The following is a 14,139-nucleotide window of genomic DNA, read 5'->3' as shown; positions in this document are numbered from 1 at the left end:
TTCTTTAATTTATGGGAAATTTAAGTTAAAAATTTCATCAAAAAAAAAAAAAAAAACTTTTCTGATGGCTTCATTTAGACTGAATTTTCAACGCTGTTACCCATTGTCAATTTAGCTTTTATTTCTAGAAAATAACAAACTCACACAAATCAGGGTTTTAAACTGGCGTTTCTAAACTTTGTAACTGGACTGTAAAAAGGTCAACCCCATGTAATAAAACAGCTCAATCTGCCCTTCTGAAGGCACCTCCTTGTACTGACATGTTATATCACTTAAAAAAAAAGGGAAAAAAAAGATATAACCTCTATTTTGTGCCCTATTTGTGGAAAGTGCCAGTACAGTGAAAGTGACATTATAATTTGAGAGAAATTGAGAGGGTGAGAAAGACGGAGTGTTTACATGTATGCGACGGGAGGGAGCCGAGACCACAATGGACGTGACATTTGAAACTGTGGGGGTGTTAGACCTTTCTCCAAGACCGCAGAACACACTGGATAACAGATTCTTTGTTCAGTCTTCATATGAAGTTTTTAAGTCTGTTATCATTTGTAGCTATAGAAATTGATGGTACATTTAGTGTAGTGCAAACTACTACTTCATTTAGTTTTTGCTGTTGTGTGCTAAAAGCTTGTACAACCCATAAAATATGCTTTCGTATACAACCAGTCACAAAAACAATTCAACATTACCCCCATAAAAGTGTAATAGCCTATGCAATTTTTATTGTTTTGGACTTTACACTGACACCTTGGTGTGGAGGAAGTATCACAAAAACTAATGTAAATATTGCATTACTATATAGTAATTTAATTTGCAACCAAAAATGTCTAAAAATAGGAGTGTCACAGAGATAAAAATTTATAGTATTAAGCTGATCATGTGATCCCAACATGGCCGCCTGCATGAGGGTGGACCACCCTTATGTAAAATAAAACAGCTTGTATCCTTCTGAAAGGACTTACTTCTTCATCAAATGTGGGTTTACATAATTTAAATACATTTGTGCATCTTTAATCAGAGACATTCTGATGTTTGCATATCACACCGTGAGAAGTTTTTCTAACCGCTTTCATGCCTATAAGCATCATAAAACTAGAATGACAATAATGTCATTCCAACCGTGCCACGATGATAAAAAGCACGAGACAAATTCTGCTCATTCCACTCTGAAGTATAGCAAGATTTCGAGATAATTTTGAACAACATCCTCGAACTCGCGAAAGAAACCCGAGCGGGGGGTGCGAAAGTGGGAATGATCCCACACAGAACCGATCCGGCTTTCTGGAATCTAAACCAGCGGATTACACACTTGAGAAAGTACTAAGAAAATGCCAGCAAGTATTTCACACAAAGCAGCCTCACATTGGTGAAGCAGTCTCAGTGTTGAGATTCCTCACATAGCTGACGCTTTCTGGAATCTGGTTTGGTGGGGATCGGTTTCCCGCTCTAATTTCCACCGAATTACGCTCACAGAATAATTATAGCCGACCACGGTCATTTCAAGCATTATATTTCTCTTAAACAGGACAGAATAAGGTGTAAAACGAGCTTAATGAGGTGTGGAGAATAGAAATGTCATGTTCAACAGAACTTCTAGATGTTTTTACATGTTCTGAATGAAATGTGAACTGTGTTTACCTGTGCAAAACCCGATGCCATCATGCTGAAGTGCTGTAGGTGGTCGTCAAAGCATTGATATTTGGATGCTAGGGTGTTCCAGGTGATTGCTTGCTGACAGCCTACCTGCAGGTTTCTGTGATATTCTGTTCCTTATAAATGGCTCAATTCTTCCAGCTTTATCCACCAGGTGAGAACTGTCAGATTTCACAGTTATGCAACAACAACAACAACAAAAAAGATCAAGACTTTGCGGTATCATGTCGAACAACATTTAATAGAATCTTTTTGTCTATTTTGTACAAAATGGAAACAATGCTGCATTACAAACCAAAGAAGTTCCAGATAAGGCTACGGCTCGCACACAGTTCAAACGGAGAGTAAACCTGCAATGGCTTTAAGATCTGCTCGTTAACATTCCCAATACTGATGCAATTCTGTGCATGAATGCAAGCAACTTGACACATAACCACATAGTGAATTAAAATACGATTGAAATCCCATGTCAATGTGCATGGCATGGATATCCGTTATGTCACGCAGGGATGGGGAATTCGATGACGCCCAACCCTGGAGACGAATCAGAAATATTCTATTACCACAATCCACATCGTTCGGCTACCATTGAGCAGGACGATCCACATCAAAACACTTTCGTAACTACATTGTAACAGCTATATCGGAAATTTAAGTTATGTCAGATTCGTGAAGACAGCAGGTTCATTTTGTTGGCAAAAGAAAGCCTGAGTAATGCTTCACTGGACGACGCCTGGGAGCACATATCATCTGGGGAGTGTCCAAAAACCTGCTATGTTGCAAAAATGGCCATGGCTGCATATGGACGTTAAGAATTCAAAACACATGTGGCATCTTTGCTAGACCCTCTTGCATTGCACACCAGCTCTGACGTTTCGAATATAGAAAATAAAAGAAATCATACGTCTTATATATGATCCATTTTGAGGGTTAAATTTTGGAGCGCGAAATTACACGACTTATGAATGAGAAGGTCATCTGAGGTCATCTCTGTAAAAGTAAACAGTAGAGAAATAAACAAACAAACAAACATGCATTTCCTAAACAGTGTTTGGTTTCCTATTGCATTAGTGTGGCGAGTCCACGAGGAAATGAGGCCTGCGTCCACATCTTCTAATTGTCTGACGGACAGCCGAGTTGTGCCGTGGCTATCTGTTCACCAGTCTTACTGCTGTTTGCACTCTGCAGGAGGAGGGTCTTTCTGTAGGAACAACAAGACAGAGATAAAAGATAGAAGGAGAATTATGAATATTATTTCAGGCACTGCGCAACAGGAAGTAATGATTTGACTGATGATGGTTTGGTTTATAAATACATGCTTTGTTTGGTAAAAGTGAAGTGTGTAATTTCTGCACCAGTAGTTGCATCAACCGTAATAGCAAAACTAATGTTTTTGAACAGGTTTTGGCTCCGCCCCCATCTGCCATTGGTTGCAAATTGGCCTCGCCCCAAAATTACACTATAGAGTGTATTAGTGCCTGCCCACTTTTTCAGTGGTGCTGGTTCCGGAAGTATTTTTTTGTTCATTTTTCCCATAGGGATTTAAAAATAATCTTTGTTAAAGCATTATAAGCCATGAAAACCAACCAGCTATGATCTACTTCAAACTTTTTTTTAAGATTTATTTTTGGCGTTTTTGCCTTTAATTTTGATAGGACAGATCAAAGTTGACAGGAAGCGAAGTGGGAGAGAGAGAGGGGGGACATGATTGGGAAAGGTCAGCGAGCTGGGACCCAAACTCGCGACACCCGAAGCGCAACGGCGCTGCATGTCGACGCGCTGCCCACGAGGCTACCGATGCCGACCTACTTCAAACTTTTATTTGAAGCAAAAAAGTATTTGAAAATCCGACAAAAAGACAAAGGTACAAGACTGTGTACTTAACTAGTTTAATGAGGGGGGAAAAAAAACTACAATTCCAAGAAGCACTGTGAATGACAATTAATTACTCACCCTCATGTCGTTCCAAACTTGTAAGACCTTCGTTCATCTTCGGAACACAAACTGAGATATTTTTGATGGAATCTGAGAGCTCTCAGACCCTCCATAGACAGCAAGGATACTACCACGATCAATGCACAGAAACGTAGCAAGGACATCAGTAAAATAGTACATGTAACATCATCAGGGGTTCAACCCCAGATTGTAATTAACGCAATCAGCATTGTTTACGTTCAGCATGCGCATGCTTTCTACTGAATGTAAACAACACTGATTATGTTGATTACGTTCTGAGATACTCTCCAAAATGGCAGAAGACGGTAACTCCGGGAGAAGAATTGTTGAATAAATTATGTTATTATTGTTTTCTTTGCGCACAAAAAGTATTCTCGCTGCTTTGTAAACTTACGGTTGAACCCCTGATGTCACATGGACTATTTTATTGATGTCCTTGCTATGTTACTGTGCCTTGATCGTGGAAGTACCCTTGCGGTCTATGGGAGGGTCAGAGAGCTCTCGGATTCCATCAAAAATATCTTAATTTGTGTTCCGAAGATGAACAAAGGTCTTACGGGTTTGGAATGACATGAGGGTGAGAATTTAATGACAGCATTTTCATTCTTACCACATAAAGAGAGTAAGGAGAGATGACTGAGGACGATGGCAAATGATTTGCAGATCATGAGCACTACTGACAAACATCTAATCTTGTAAAATGTGTGGTAAGTATTGCCGCTCCATAGTATATAGAGCACGTGTGAACGCGAATCTCGAAAGTGAAAGTAAAAAGAGAGTGCGCAATCAAAAGCGGTTTCAATGTTCAACGAGGCCCCGACGGCAGAAATCACACCCAGTTTGCTTTCATTATTTTACAAAAGCACAATGTTTTGTTGTTATTGTGAGTGCACACAAATAAAAGTAGACCTTTCACAGATTTGAAAGATGTATTACTCTTATCTGTATGAGCAAAAATGACAGCGTATTTTAAGTTAAATGCGAATGATCGCACCGGCACCTCCAAGTTAACTGTCATGCAGTGAGCGCTGTTCAGCTTCCACACTCCACACAAACACTTCAATAGCTTCAATAAGTTAATGTCAGAGCGAGCGGCCATGTAATGATGCATTTACTAACATGTTTCAGATGATAAGCCACATTTGAGGTCGATGATTGCAACGAATGTTTGCATGTCCTGACAGATGTACTGTAATTACCACACAGACCAGCTGTTAATAATCTGTCCGTCACAGACTACGTGACTTCGCCACTTTCTGTGATTTTTTTTTTCTGCGACTAAGCGATTAATAAAATTTTGATCGACTGAGGGTGGACTCTCACTAGGCACGGTTGCCTTGAACTGAGCTCGAGCGAGACTGTCCCCCCCTCCCCACTCCCCCGCTGGCCTGCACTCACATTACAAGTGCTTCAAGTGCTAACGGAATTATCGTAAATACGAGTTTTCTAATCAGAAATTGGACATGAACGGCCTCTCAAGTCGTATTTACTACTGGGAAACTCAAAAGATTATTTTGATAATTTCCGAGTTAGGCGGGCAATAAACTTTTAACATGTACGGAATTATCGTAAATACGAGTTTCCTAATCAGAAATTGGACATGAACGGCCTCTCAAGTCGTATTTAATACTGGGAAACTCAAAAGAGATTATTTTGATAATTTCCGTTTAAAATAAACGTTTAACATGTTGGAGGGTACAATTGGTGCAGTAAATGATATTCTTTTTTAGTTTTTTTTTTCAACAACAACTACATCATCTTGTCATGTCGAATATTACATTTGATTCTTTCCGACAACAAATCACTTGAAAGCTACAATTTTTGAAGTAACCAGAAAGAGAAGCATAAACTTTTAACATGTTGGAGGGGACAATTGGAGCTGTAAATTATATTATTTTTTAGTTTTTGTTTTTTTTCAACAACAACTACATCTTGTCATGTCGTTAAAGTAGTGACTATTTATATATATGAACAATCATTTGAAGCATGTTGTATGTATTATAAACAGTGAAATAAGAATATACAGTATTTGACCGAAGTTCCTGAATCGTATCAAGCTGACTATCTAGCGTGGTGAATGTTTATGGTTCTCAAACAATGGAATATTACATTTTATTCTTTCCGACAACAAATCACTTGAAAGCTACAATTTTTGAAGTAACCAGAAAGAGAAGCGCTCTTGCTTAGCACAATGTCCATTGTTTTGTTAACTTTGTGGTTTATTATTTTGAGTTGTTTGGGACGCGGTGACACACGGCCCTCTTACAATATATTGCTAAACAGATCTATCGGTTTTGCCGCTCAGAAATTTTCACGCAATCAATGCTGCACGTAGCAGAAGTTCCATGCTCAGGTGTGGTTAGCGCTCACAATAAATGTGTACTGCACCTGAGCCCAACTGAACCGTGCTATGTCCCTCCTCTTCCAACCGAGATATGGACAGCTAAACGAACCCCGAACGGAGCGATCACACTAGTCAAATGAACCATGATTTAGAGGTCAAAGGCACTCGGGCATGGTTCAGATCGCATAGTGCGAGTACACCCTAAGCCTCTTTTCGTCGACAAACGGTTAGTCGACTATTAGGGGGCAGACCTAATTTTAAGTTTACTGCAAAATATGCATATATATATTGAAATATTTATGTGTCTTGTGTGATTACGTTATTTGAGGTGCTTCATGGGAGTGGGCGGAGCTCAGCACCTGTTTGGCCCGATCTGCTCATTGCTAGTCTCTAATTGGTGGAATTTTCTGTACAGCATCATGAGTAATGTATTTTTCACCAAGGACTCCACTGTTAAACACTATTATTTAAAACATGAGTTGAAATAATGTAAACCGATGGATTCAACAAAATTGGAAAAATCCGTATATATTAAAAAAAAAACGGTTATCGGTAAATATCAATTTTCCCATGGAGAAAATAAATGGCATTTTTACTGTCTGACCACTTAATATGTATTTTGACATTAAAATTACACACTTCACCTATAAGGTTAATTTAGTGAGTGGGAGTTGAGAAGTTTAGTCTTAAATGTCATTTTCACACTTTCAGTCGTTTGTTTGTTCAATTCCAAATTCGACTGTTGCATCCTCCTGGCTGATCTGCTTTCACACTTTTAGGTTTGTTTCCAACTGCGGTTCGGTTGCAAAACACTTTCACCATAGTAAACACTCTCTAGTAGTATTGAGCACCTGCCATCTAAGTTCAGATGGCAGGTACTGTTGATGTTCGGCAATGATAAATTACTTTATGTATTCATCATTGAAGAAAGTGTTTATTTCACTTCAAATACATTTATTTTTATTACTATTTACAATAAGCATCTATTTATGAACAAAAATGGAAATAATACGTAACTAATAATAGTTGCGTACTTCTGGCTGATCTATTTTCACTTTTTCCAAGTTGTTTTAAACCACAGTATGTTTGCAAAATACTTTCACCATCAAAGTGATTAGCATCTATTTGCAACTTTATATATATGCATAAAATCTCAAATAAACTGTTGTTTTGAGCTTTCTATTGATCAAAGATATTAGGCAGCACAACTGTTTTCAATATTGATAATATCAACATTGTTGTTTCAAACCATGGAACGTTTGCAAAATACTTTTACCATCAAAGTGTTTAGCATCTATATGTGAACAAAAAATGCAAATTATACGTAATTAATAGTAGTTACATAGTTTCGCCGCGTTCACATGAAACAAAATCCGCCGTTTTCAAGCAAAACTTAACAGTCCGCACACAAACTTTTCATGTGAAAGTGACATAAGAGTGAAAGCAGAGGAGAAAGGCTATAACAATGAAGGAAAGATGGATCAAAAGATAGATTGGAAAAAGCGCCACATCCCTTCAGGTGTCTCTTACCTAGAAATGCATGAAGTGAGAAATGAATTATGCCTGTAAAGGGGAAGTGGAGGGACAAACACATAGGTTTACACATCAGGCATGCAGCTGATCATGAAGTACTATACAAGGTAATGCTTTCAATCCAGACCACCTCAATCAAACCCAGATCAGCAATAAGGATCTATTCAATGCAGTGATTAAGAGACGACTATGTTTGGAATACAATACTACAACTACTACTTTGCAGTATGCAGTATGTAAACGGTGCACAGCACACAAAGTGTGCAGTATACAACTGAGCACACAGTGGGAATATTGTATCCCAGAATGCAATGTACTAAAATTTCTGCCAAATGCCAAAAGTTGAGACATATTTACATAAAATTGTACATAAAATACACAGTAACAAGTAAGTCGTGCGTGACTTACTAATGTGTTACTGCATATTTTATACAGTTTCATACAAGTATATAGAAAAAATAGCAAGCAGCACACAGTATCTACTAGTATGCCAGTATTTTATTTCAAAAACAATCTACAATCCCAGTAGAATTCTCAAATTTGTGATAAATGTGATTAAAAATATTAAAAAATGTATAACCCCAGCTAATTACATGCTGCTTTTTGCTTTTTTAATAATGATAGCTGATAGTGCATACTAGACAAACAGATCATTTAAATGCTCACCGTGGGATCACAATCTCCCTCATCCTCTTCTTCACCTTCGTCATCCAGATCCTGAATGACACATAATAATCTGCTGTTACACTGCAATTGCCCATAAATTTGGACTATTATTAAAGGGTAAATGTGTCTATTAAAGGATTCTCACCTCCTCCTCTCCCTCTTCAAGATCCTCCTCTTCATACTGCAAAACAGCATAGAATTACATATACATTTTTAAAATAAAAGTAATAGTTTATTTTACAGAGGGTCTGGGTGATACATTAAATATTTACAATATTTTCAATATTATTTTGGTGCCAATATAAACTTAAACAACATCACACATAGATTTTAATGCTCCTTTTGTCCATTTTTTTTTTTTAAATGGTGAAAATCTACTAAAAAGTGACCAGTTCCAGGAGTCTTAACACAAAATGAAATCCAATTAAATAATAACTCTTTTATTACAATTTAAGCCAATGTATAGCATACAGACATCAAAATGTATATTAAATACTTTCACTTTTTTTTTTTTGTTGAATCTATAGTCAGTCCTAGATTTCCTTGTGATAGTAACAGTAAAAAGAACAGACGTACACTCTCGTCGTCCTCTAAGGCCTCTCCAGTGAAATAAAGCACCGCTTTGGGAATGACCCTCTCTCGGAAGAAGTGTCCGATCTCAAAATCTGTAGCTAGAGTGAAGTCCAAGTCTTCATCCTGGACACAAACAGACACAATGAGCATCCAATGGAAGTTTATGGAGTAATTTATTGAATTAAAAACTTTAAATTATTCCAGGACTGAAAATGGCATCTACTGAAGTCATACTAATGCCACAATTTCAATATTGTGGCCTAGAGATGTAATCGAGCACTAACTGAGAAGCCATTGTGCAATGATTGTGCTTGTGTTTTTTTAAGCCATAACTGACGCAGGAACTCTTTAGATGTTTCTTGTTGGTGACGTGTTTTCTAAACTCGCAGAGGAGGATTGAGCTACAGTATGTGTTTGTGTAGGCAGCTAAAATACGTGTGCTGCATACGGCCATGTTTCAGATGTTTACAAACACGACAAAACACAGAGCGCAGGATGTCTCACTCACCATTCCATCAGGTGACGCTAGAAAAGAAAAGAAAAGAAAAAAGTATTAATTCTGGCACAAATTCCACAAAAAAAAAAAAGAAACGATTTTTTGTTTATCTGTTTTCATCACAATTAACTACATTTTCAATTGAATTCACATTATCGTAATATATCATGATGGTTTTTGTAATTATGAAATACGTTGTTTTATTTTATATATTAAGATGATTATTACAGTTATTTTAAATTGCAATAATACTTTATTATATATACTGTATATATTTTTTTGTTATGCATTTTTGATCAAATAATTGTGCAGTCTTGGTGAGCATACGCATATATACACACACATTCTCAATTTTGTATTATATTTGTCCTAATTTATTCAAAAAATACAGTAATAATTTTTTATAGTGTGTGTGTGTGTGTGTGTGTGTGTGTGTATATAACATTGTGGTAATGAGAATATGGGGTGAAAACGTTTATTTGTCATTAAAATTAGGTCATCATGCAAAATAGTCCTAAATCAGGCTTAATTTTCTTTCTATTTATGGTAAAATATGACCCAGACTTGTTCCGGACAGGTTTTGAGTGATTCAAACATGCAAATGCAAGTAATTTTTTTGAAAAGGAGTTGATCAAAGTCTGGCCTGAAGGAGAGTCTTTTTGGAAATCCATCAAGCCCTGAAAGCATTACATCATCCAGTTACAGCCGCACTGCTGCCATTTCAGTGCAAGTGCCGCACCTCAGATGGGAATGTTGTGGAAACACCTTGGTAACAGATAAATTACACACATCCGGCGACATGATGATTGACGGTAAGAGCGTCTCTTTCCCACAGTCTGTGTGCAGGACGGGCGGCATTCTTTACCTGCCGCTCCATCAGAGGGGCTGACAGGAAAAATGCCGCTTAAAATGCAAAACATTCAATTCTTAGCATTTTTGGAAAGGGTGACTGAGGTGAAGGAAAAGCAACAATGTCATGGCGCTCCTTTGCTGGGAGACAGGAGGAGGGAGGGCGGGATAAGTTTATATGACACTGTTTGGCTATTAAAAACTGAAGAAGCTATTGCAGGAAGAAGCAAAATCCCTGTTGTTGCAACTGTTTTCTGGTGACCTGCATGAATGAGACGGACTCAAAAAAAAAAAAAAAAGGAGGCCTAAACTGAATTGAATCTAATTTGTATCCAATTGGATTACATGTTTTTAACATAAACTAATAAACTTAATGTAATGCATATTTGTCAGTCATGGGTAAATTAAATGGGTTACAAACAGGTCAGATTTTTGCACATTTAAAAAAAATCAAGGTCAAGTAACTTATGTACTACTATGTTAACTATTTGCATTTATTTGATTTTATTTAAATAATTATATCTTCAAAATGCATATATTCAAAATGCTTAGAATTAGCATTTAAATCTTTTTTACTGAAAAAAAAAAAACTAATGCATTCAATTAAAAAGTATGAATGTGGTTAAAATATGGCTGGCTGTGGAACAGTAAACCTGTTTTTTGTGTATTAAAAACACATTCAGTTAATTAGTATAATTTCAGAAATCTTAGCTTTTTCGTTTACGTACACTACTGTTCAAAAGTTTGGGATCAGTAAGATTTTAAATGTTCTTGAAAGACGTCTCTTATGTTCATTTATTTGATCAAAAATACAGTAAAATCAGTAATATTGTGAAATATTATTGCAATTAAAAAAAACAAACAAATTATTTTAATATATTTTAAAATGTAATTTATTCCTGTGATGAAAAGCTGAATTTTCAACATCATTACTCCAGTCTTCAGTGTCACATGATCCTTCAGAAATCATTCTGATATGCTGCACTATTATTATTAATGTTGAAAACAATTGTGCTGCTTAATATTTTTTGGAACATGTGATACCTTTTTTAGGATTCTTTGATGAATAAAAAGTTAAAAAGAACAGCATTTATTCAAAATAGAAATCTTTTGTAACAATTTTAGTCTCTACTATCACTTTTGATCAATTTAACATATCTTTGCCTAATAAAAAGTACTAATTTCTTTAAAAAAAAAAATAGTACTTTTGAACGGTAGTGTATAATGTTACAAAAGATTTCTATTCAGAGTTCTTTAACCACACTCCTTCTAAAATCAGCCAATCACAACGCAGGTGATTGACCCTTATTTGTTCTCCTCTGTCACTTCCTGAGTTTCCCATTTTCTTTCTTTGTTGAAAACATATATTTGTGCATACACATGCAAACCTATACATTTTTGACAGTTCCACTAGCAAACGTTGTCTTCACTAAAATACATCAGCAATGAATTATGAAGCACGACTAATTTTTTTACAACTAACTAGATTTTTGAGAAAATTACTATGTGACACTATACGGTTTTATTATTATGTTGTCCTTAATTGGTCACATAATAGATGGTTCAATGCAATAACTATTAAAAATGTCATATTTCAGATGCATCGCTGCTGAATATGCACACAGATTGACCCTAATACTTTTCTCAGCGAGGGTCAAGACGGACAAATACAATTCGATTACAAGACATTGATTTTTAAAAATCATTGTATAAAAACTGCTCGGATTTCCATTTGTTTGCCGATTAAAATCTGTAGAATTGATAGATTCAAATGATCATACTTGTCACTGTCCAAATGTCTCCAATGAGACAGATTTGAATGGAGCTCAATGGGAGATTCCGTTATCAAGCGCCCCCTGGAGGAAGACCGCTTGCATTACATACAAAATAGTATTCTGAAAATCTATTCAGGCAAAAATACTTGCGTGGTGCCCCCTGCTGTCCACAAGACACTAAAAAGTACATTTGCACACAAATATACTATAACTAAACACACATATCCCACGAAAAACACAATTTCAAAGGAACTGATATTGTTGATATTCCTCATGACAGACAGTTCTCTGTCAGTTGCTCAAATAACAGAATGAATTGTGCCTGGTTGACATATTTCCATCAGTAAAAATGATTAATTCAATCATTAGCCACTAATTGGTAGTAAGAGATATTTGGCCAAACCAACAAACCTATTCAGGAACTTCCTGACACAGAACATAACAACAAAAGCCTTTGCATGATGCAAGAAAGGATGTCAAAGCATTTGAAAACACGCTCAATTATCTTAATCCCAAGATTTCAGTCTAATTAAATCGTACAAAGAGGATGGCATAACTCAGTCTGTGTCACACTTGCATAATAGCAAACGATGAGATTTGTTTAGGTTTATTTCACAAACTGAGATGAGGCTTAGTCTTTTGTTGCGCTGTTAATGCTGATTCTCTGTTCTTCTGCCTGGGAAACCACATTTTCTCTTACCTTTAACCGGATTGAAGAAGTTGAAGAATGAATCCTGTGGAACCTCTTTGGTGACCGTCCGAACAGTCCCTCTGCCTTTGTGTTTCTGCTTCTTCTTAACAATTTTGACGGTCACGTCTTTGCCTTTGTGCCAGTCAATCTTACAGCTGGAGAACAATGGAAAACGCAGCAATTAGAGACACTGGTAATCCAGATTTATGTCAAGAACTGAATCAAATGTAAATGCAGAGTGTTGTCCTCTCATCATGAATGAGCCACAGAAATTGAGGTGCCATTTCTGCAAAATCTGAGCAGCACATACAGTATCTCACAGAAGTGAGTACACCCCTCACATTTTTGTAAATATTTTATTATATCTTTTCATGTGACAACACTGAAGAAATTACACTTTGCTACAATGTAAAGTAGTCAGTGTACGGCTTGTATAACTGTGTAAATTTGCTGTCCCCTCAAAATAACTCAACACACAGCCATTAATGTCTAAACCGCTGGCCACAAAAGTGAGTATGTGAGATACTGTATTTTTGGAAAAATGACACTACTGGTCAAAAGTTTGCAATGGCAAGTTTGCAAGGAAGTTTCTTTATGTTCACCAAGGCTACATTTGTTTGATCAAAAATGCAGTAAAAATAGTAATATTGTGAAGAAAAAATCTTGCAAGTAAAATAACTGTTTTCTATTTGAATATATTGGAAAATGTAATTTATGTCTGTGATCAAAGCTTAATTTTCAGCATCATTACTCCAGTCTTCAGTGTCACATGATCCTTCAGAAATCACTCTAATATGCTGATTTGCTACACAATTATCAATTATCATTGGTGCTCGATTATTATAATAGTTATTGTTAATGTTGTAAACATTTTGCTGCTTAACATATTTGTTTTTCAGGATTCTGTTGAATAGAAAGTTCAAAAGAACATCATTTATTTGAAACTGAAATCTTTTCTAATTATTAATGTCTTAACTGTCACTTTTGATCAATTTAATTCTTCCTTGCCGAATAAAAGTATTAATTATTATTATCTTTATTCATTTTTTTAAGTACCCTAAACTTTTACATGGTAGTATATCATGATTTAAAATAAAATATTAAGCAGCACAACTGTTTTCAACATTGATAATAATCAGAAATGAGTAATGATGCTGAAAATTCAGCTTTACATCTCGGTTTAAAGGCAGGGTATGTGATTTTTCAAAAACACTTACCCTTTTGGGGTAGGGTCGTGTTTGTTTTGGTGATTTCAAATATCAACATTGGCTACCAGAAATCACTTGCTCTGCCTTTAACATATATTCAAATAGAAAACACTTATTTGAAACCCTAATAATATTTCACAACTAGTTTTTGATCTAATAAATGCAGCCGTGTTGCACGTATTTTTGTGCATAATAACAGCCATAAACCATGGCAAATTCATTATAATGCAAGGTTACAGTTTTATTATTTATATAATTAAACACCAAATAAGAAATTAATAAATGTTTTTTTTTTTTGCCTTTATTTTGATAGGATAGTAGAGTAATGACAGGAAGCGAAGTGGCAGAGAGAGAGGGGGACGGGATCGGGAAAGGTCCACGAGCCGGGACTCGAA

General features: G+C 36.1%; 1 protein-coding gene across 1 annotated transcript in view; it reads right to left on the bottom strand.

Annotated features, from left to right (window-relative positions):
- Positions 1-1,875: 1,875 nt before the first annotated feature.
- The window catches only part of LOC107717815 (nucleosome assembly protein 1;1-like), a 25,971-nt gene continuing 13,707 nt past the window's right edge, over positions 1,876-14,139 (bottom strand). The window contains exons 9-14 of the mRNA XM_016524685.1: positions 12,546-12,691; positions 9,234-9,250; positions 8,729-8,848; positions 8,298-8,333; positions 8,153-8,203; positions 1,876-2,854 (exon numbers count right to left, since the gene is read on the bottom strand). Of these exons, the coding sequence (XP_016380171.1) occupies positions 2,819-2,854; positions 8,153-8,203; positions 8,298-8,333; positions 8,729-8,848; positions 9,234-9,250; positions 12,546-12,691 (406 nt within the window). The 3' untranslated portion in view covers positions 1,876-2,818. The remainder of the gene's footprint in view (positions 2,855-8,152; positions 8,204-8,297; positions 8,334-8,728; positions 8,849-9,233; positions 9,251-12,545; positions 12,692-14,139) is intronic.

Source organism: Sinocyclocheilus rhinocerous, unplaced genomic scaffold (assembly GCF_001515625.1).
Source record: "Sinocyclocheilus rhinocerous isolate Xijiao unplaced genomic scaffold, SAMN03320098_v1.1 scaffold783, whole genome shotgun sequence".
Lineage (NCBI taxonomy): Eukaryota > Metazoa > Chordata > Actinopteri > Cypriniformes > Cyprinidae > Sinocyclocheilus > Sinocyclocheilus rhinocerous.
Note: the sequence above shows the minus strand (reverse complement) of the source record. Positions and strands in the feature narration are given on the sequence as shown.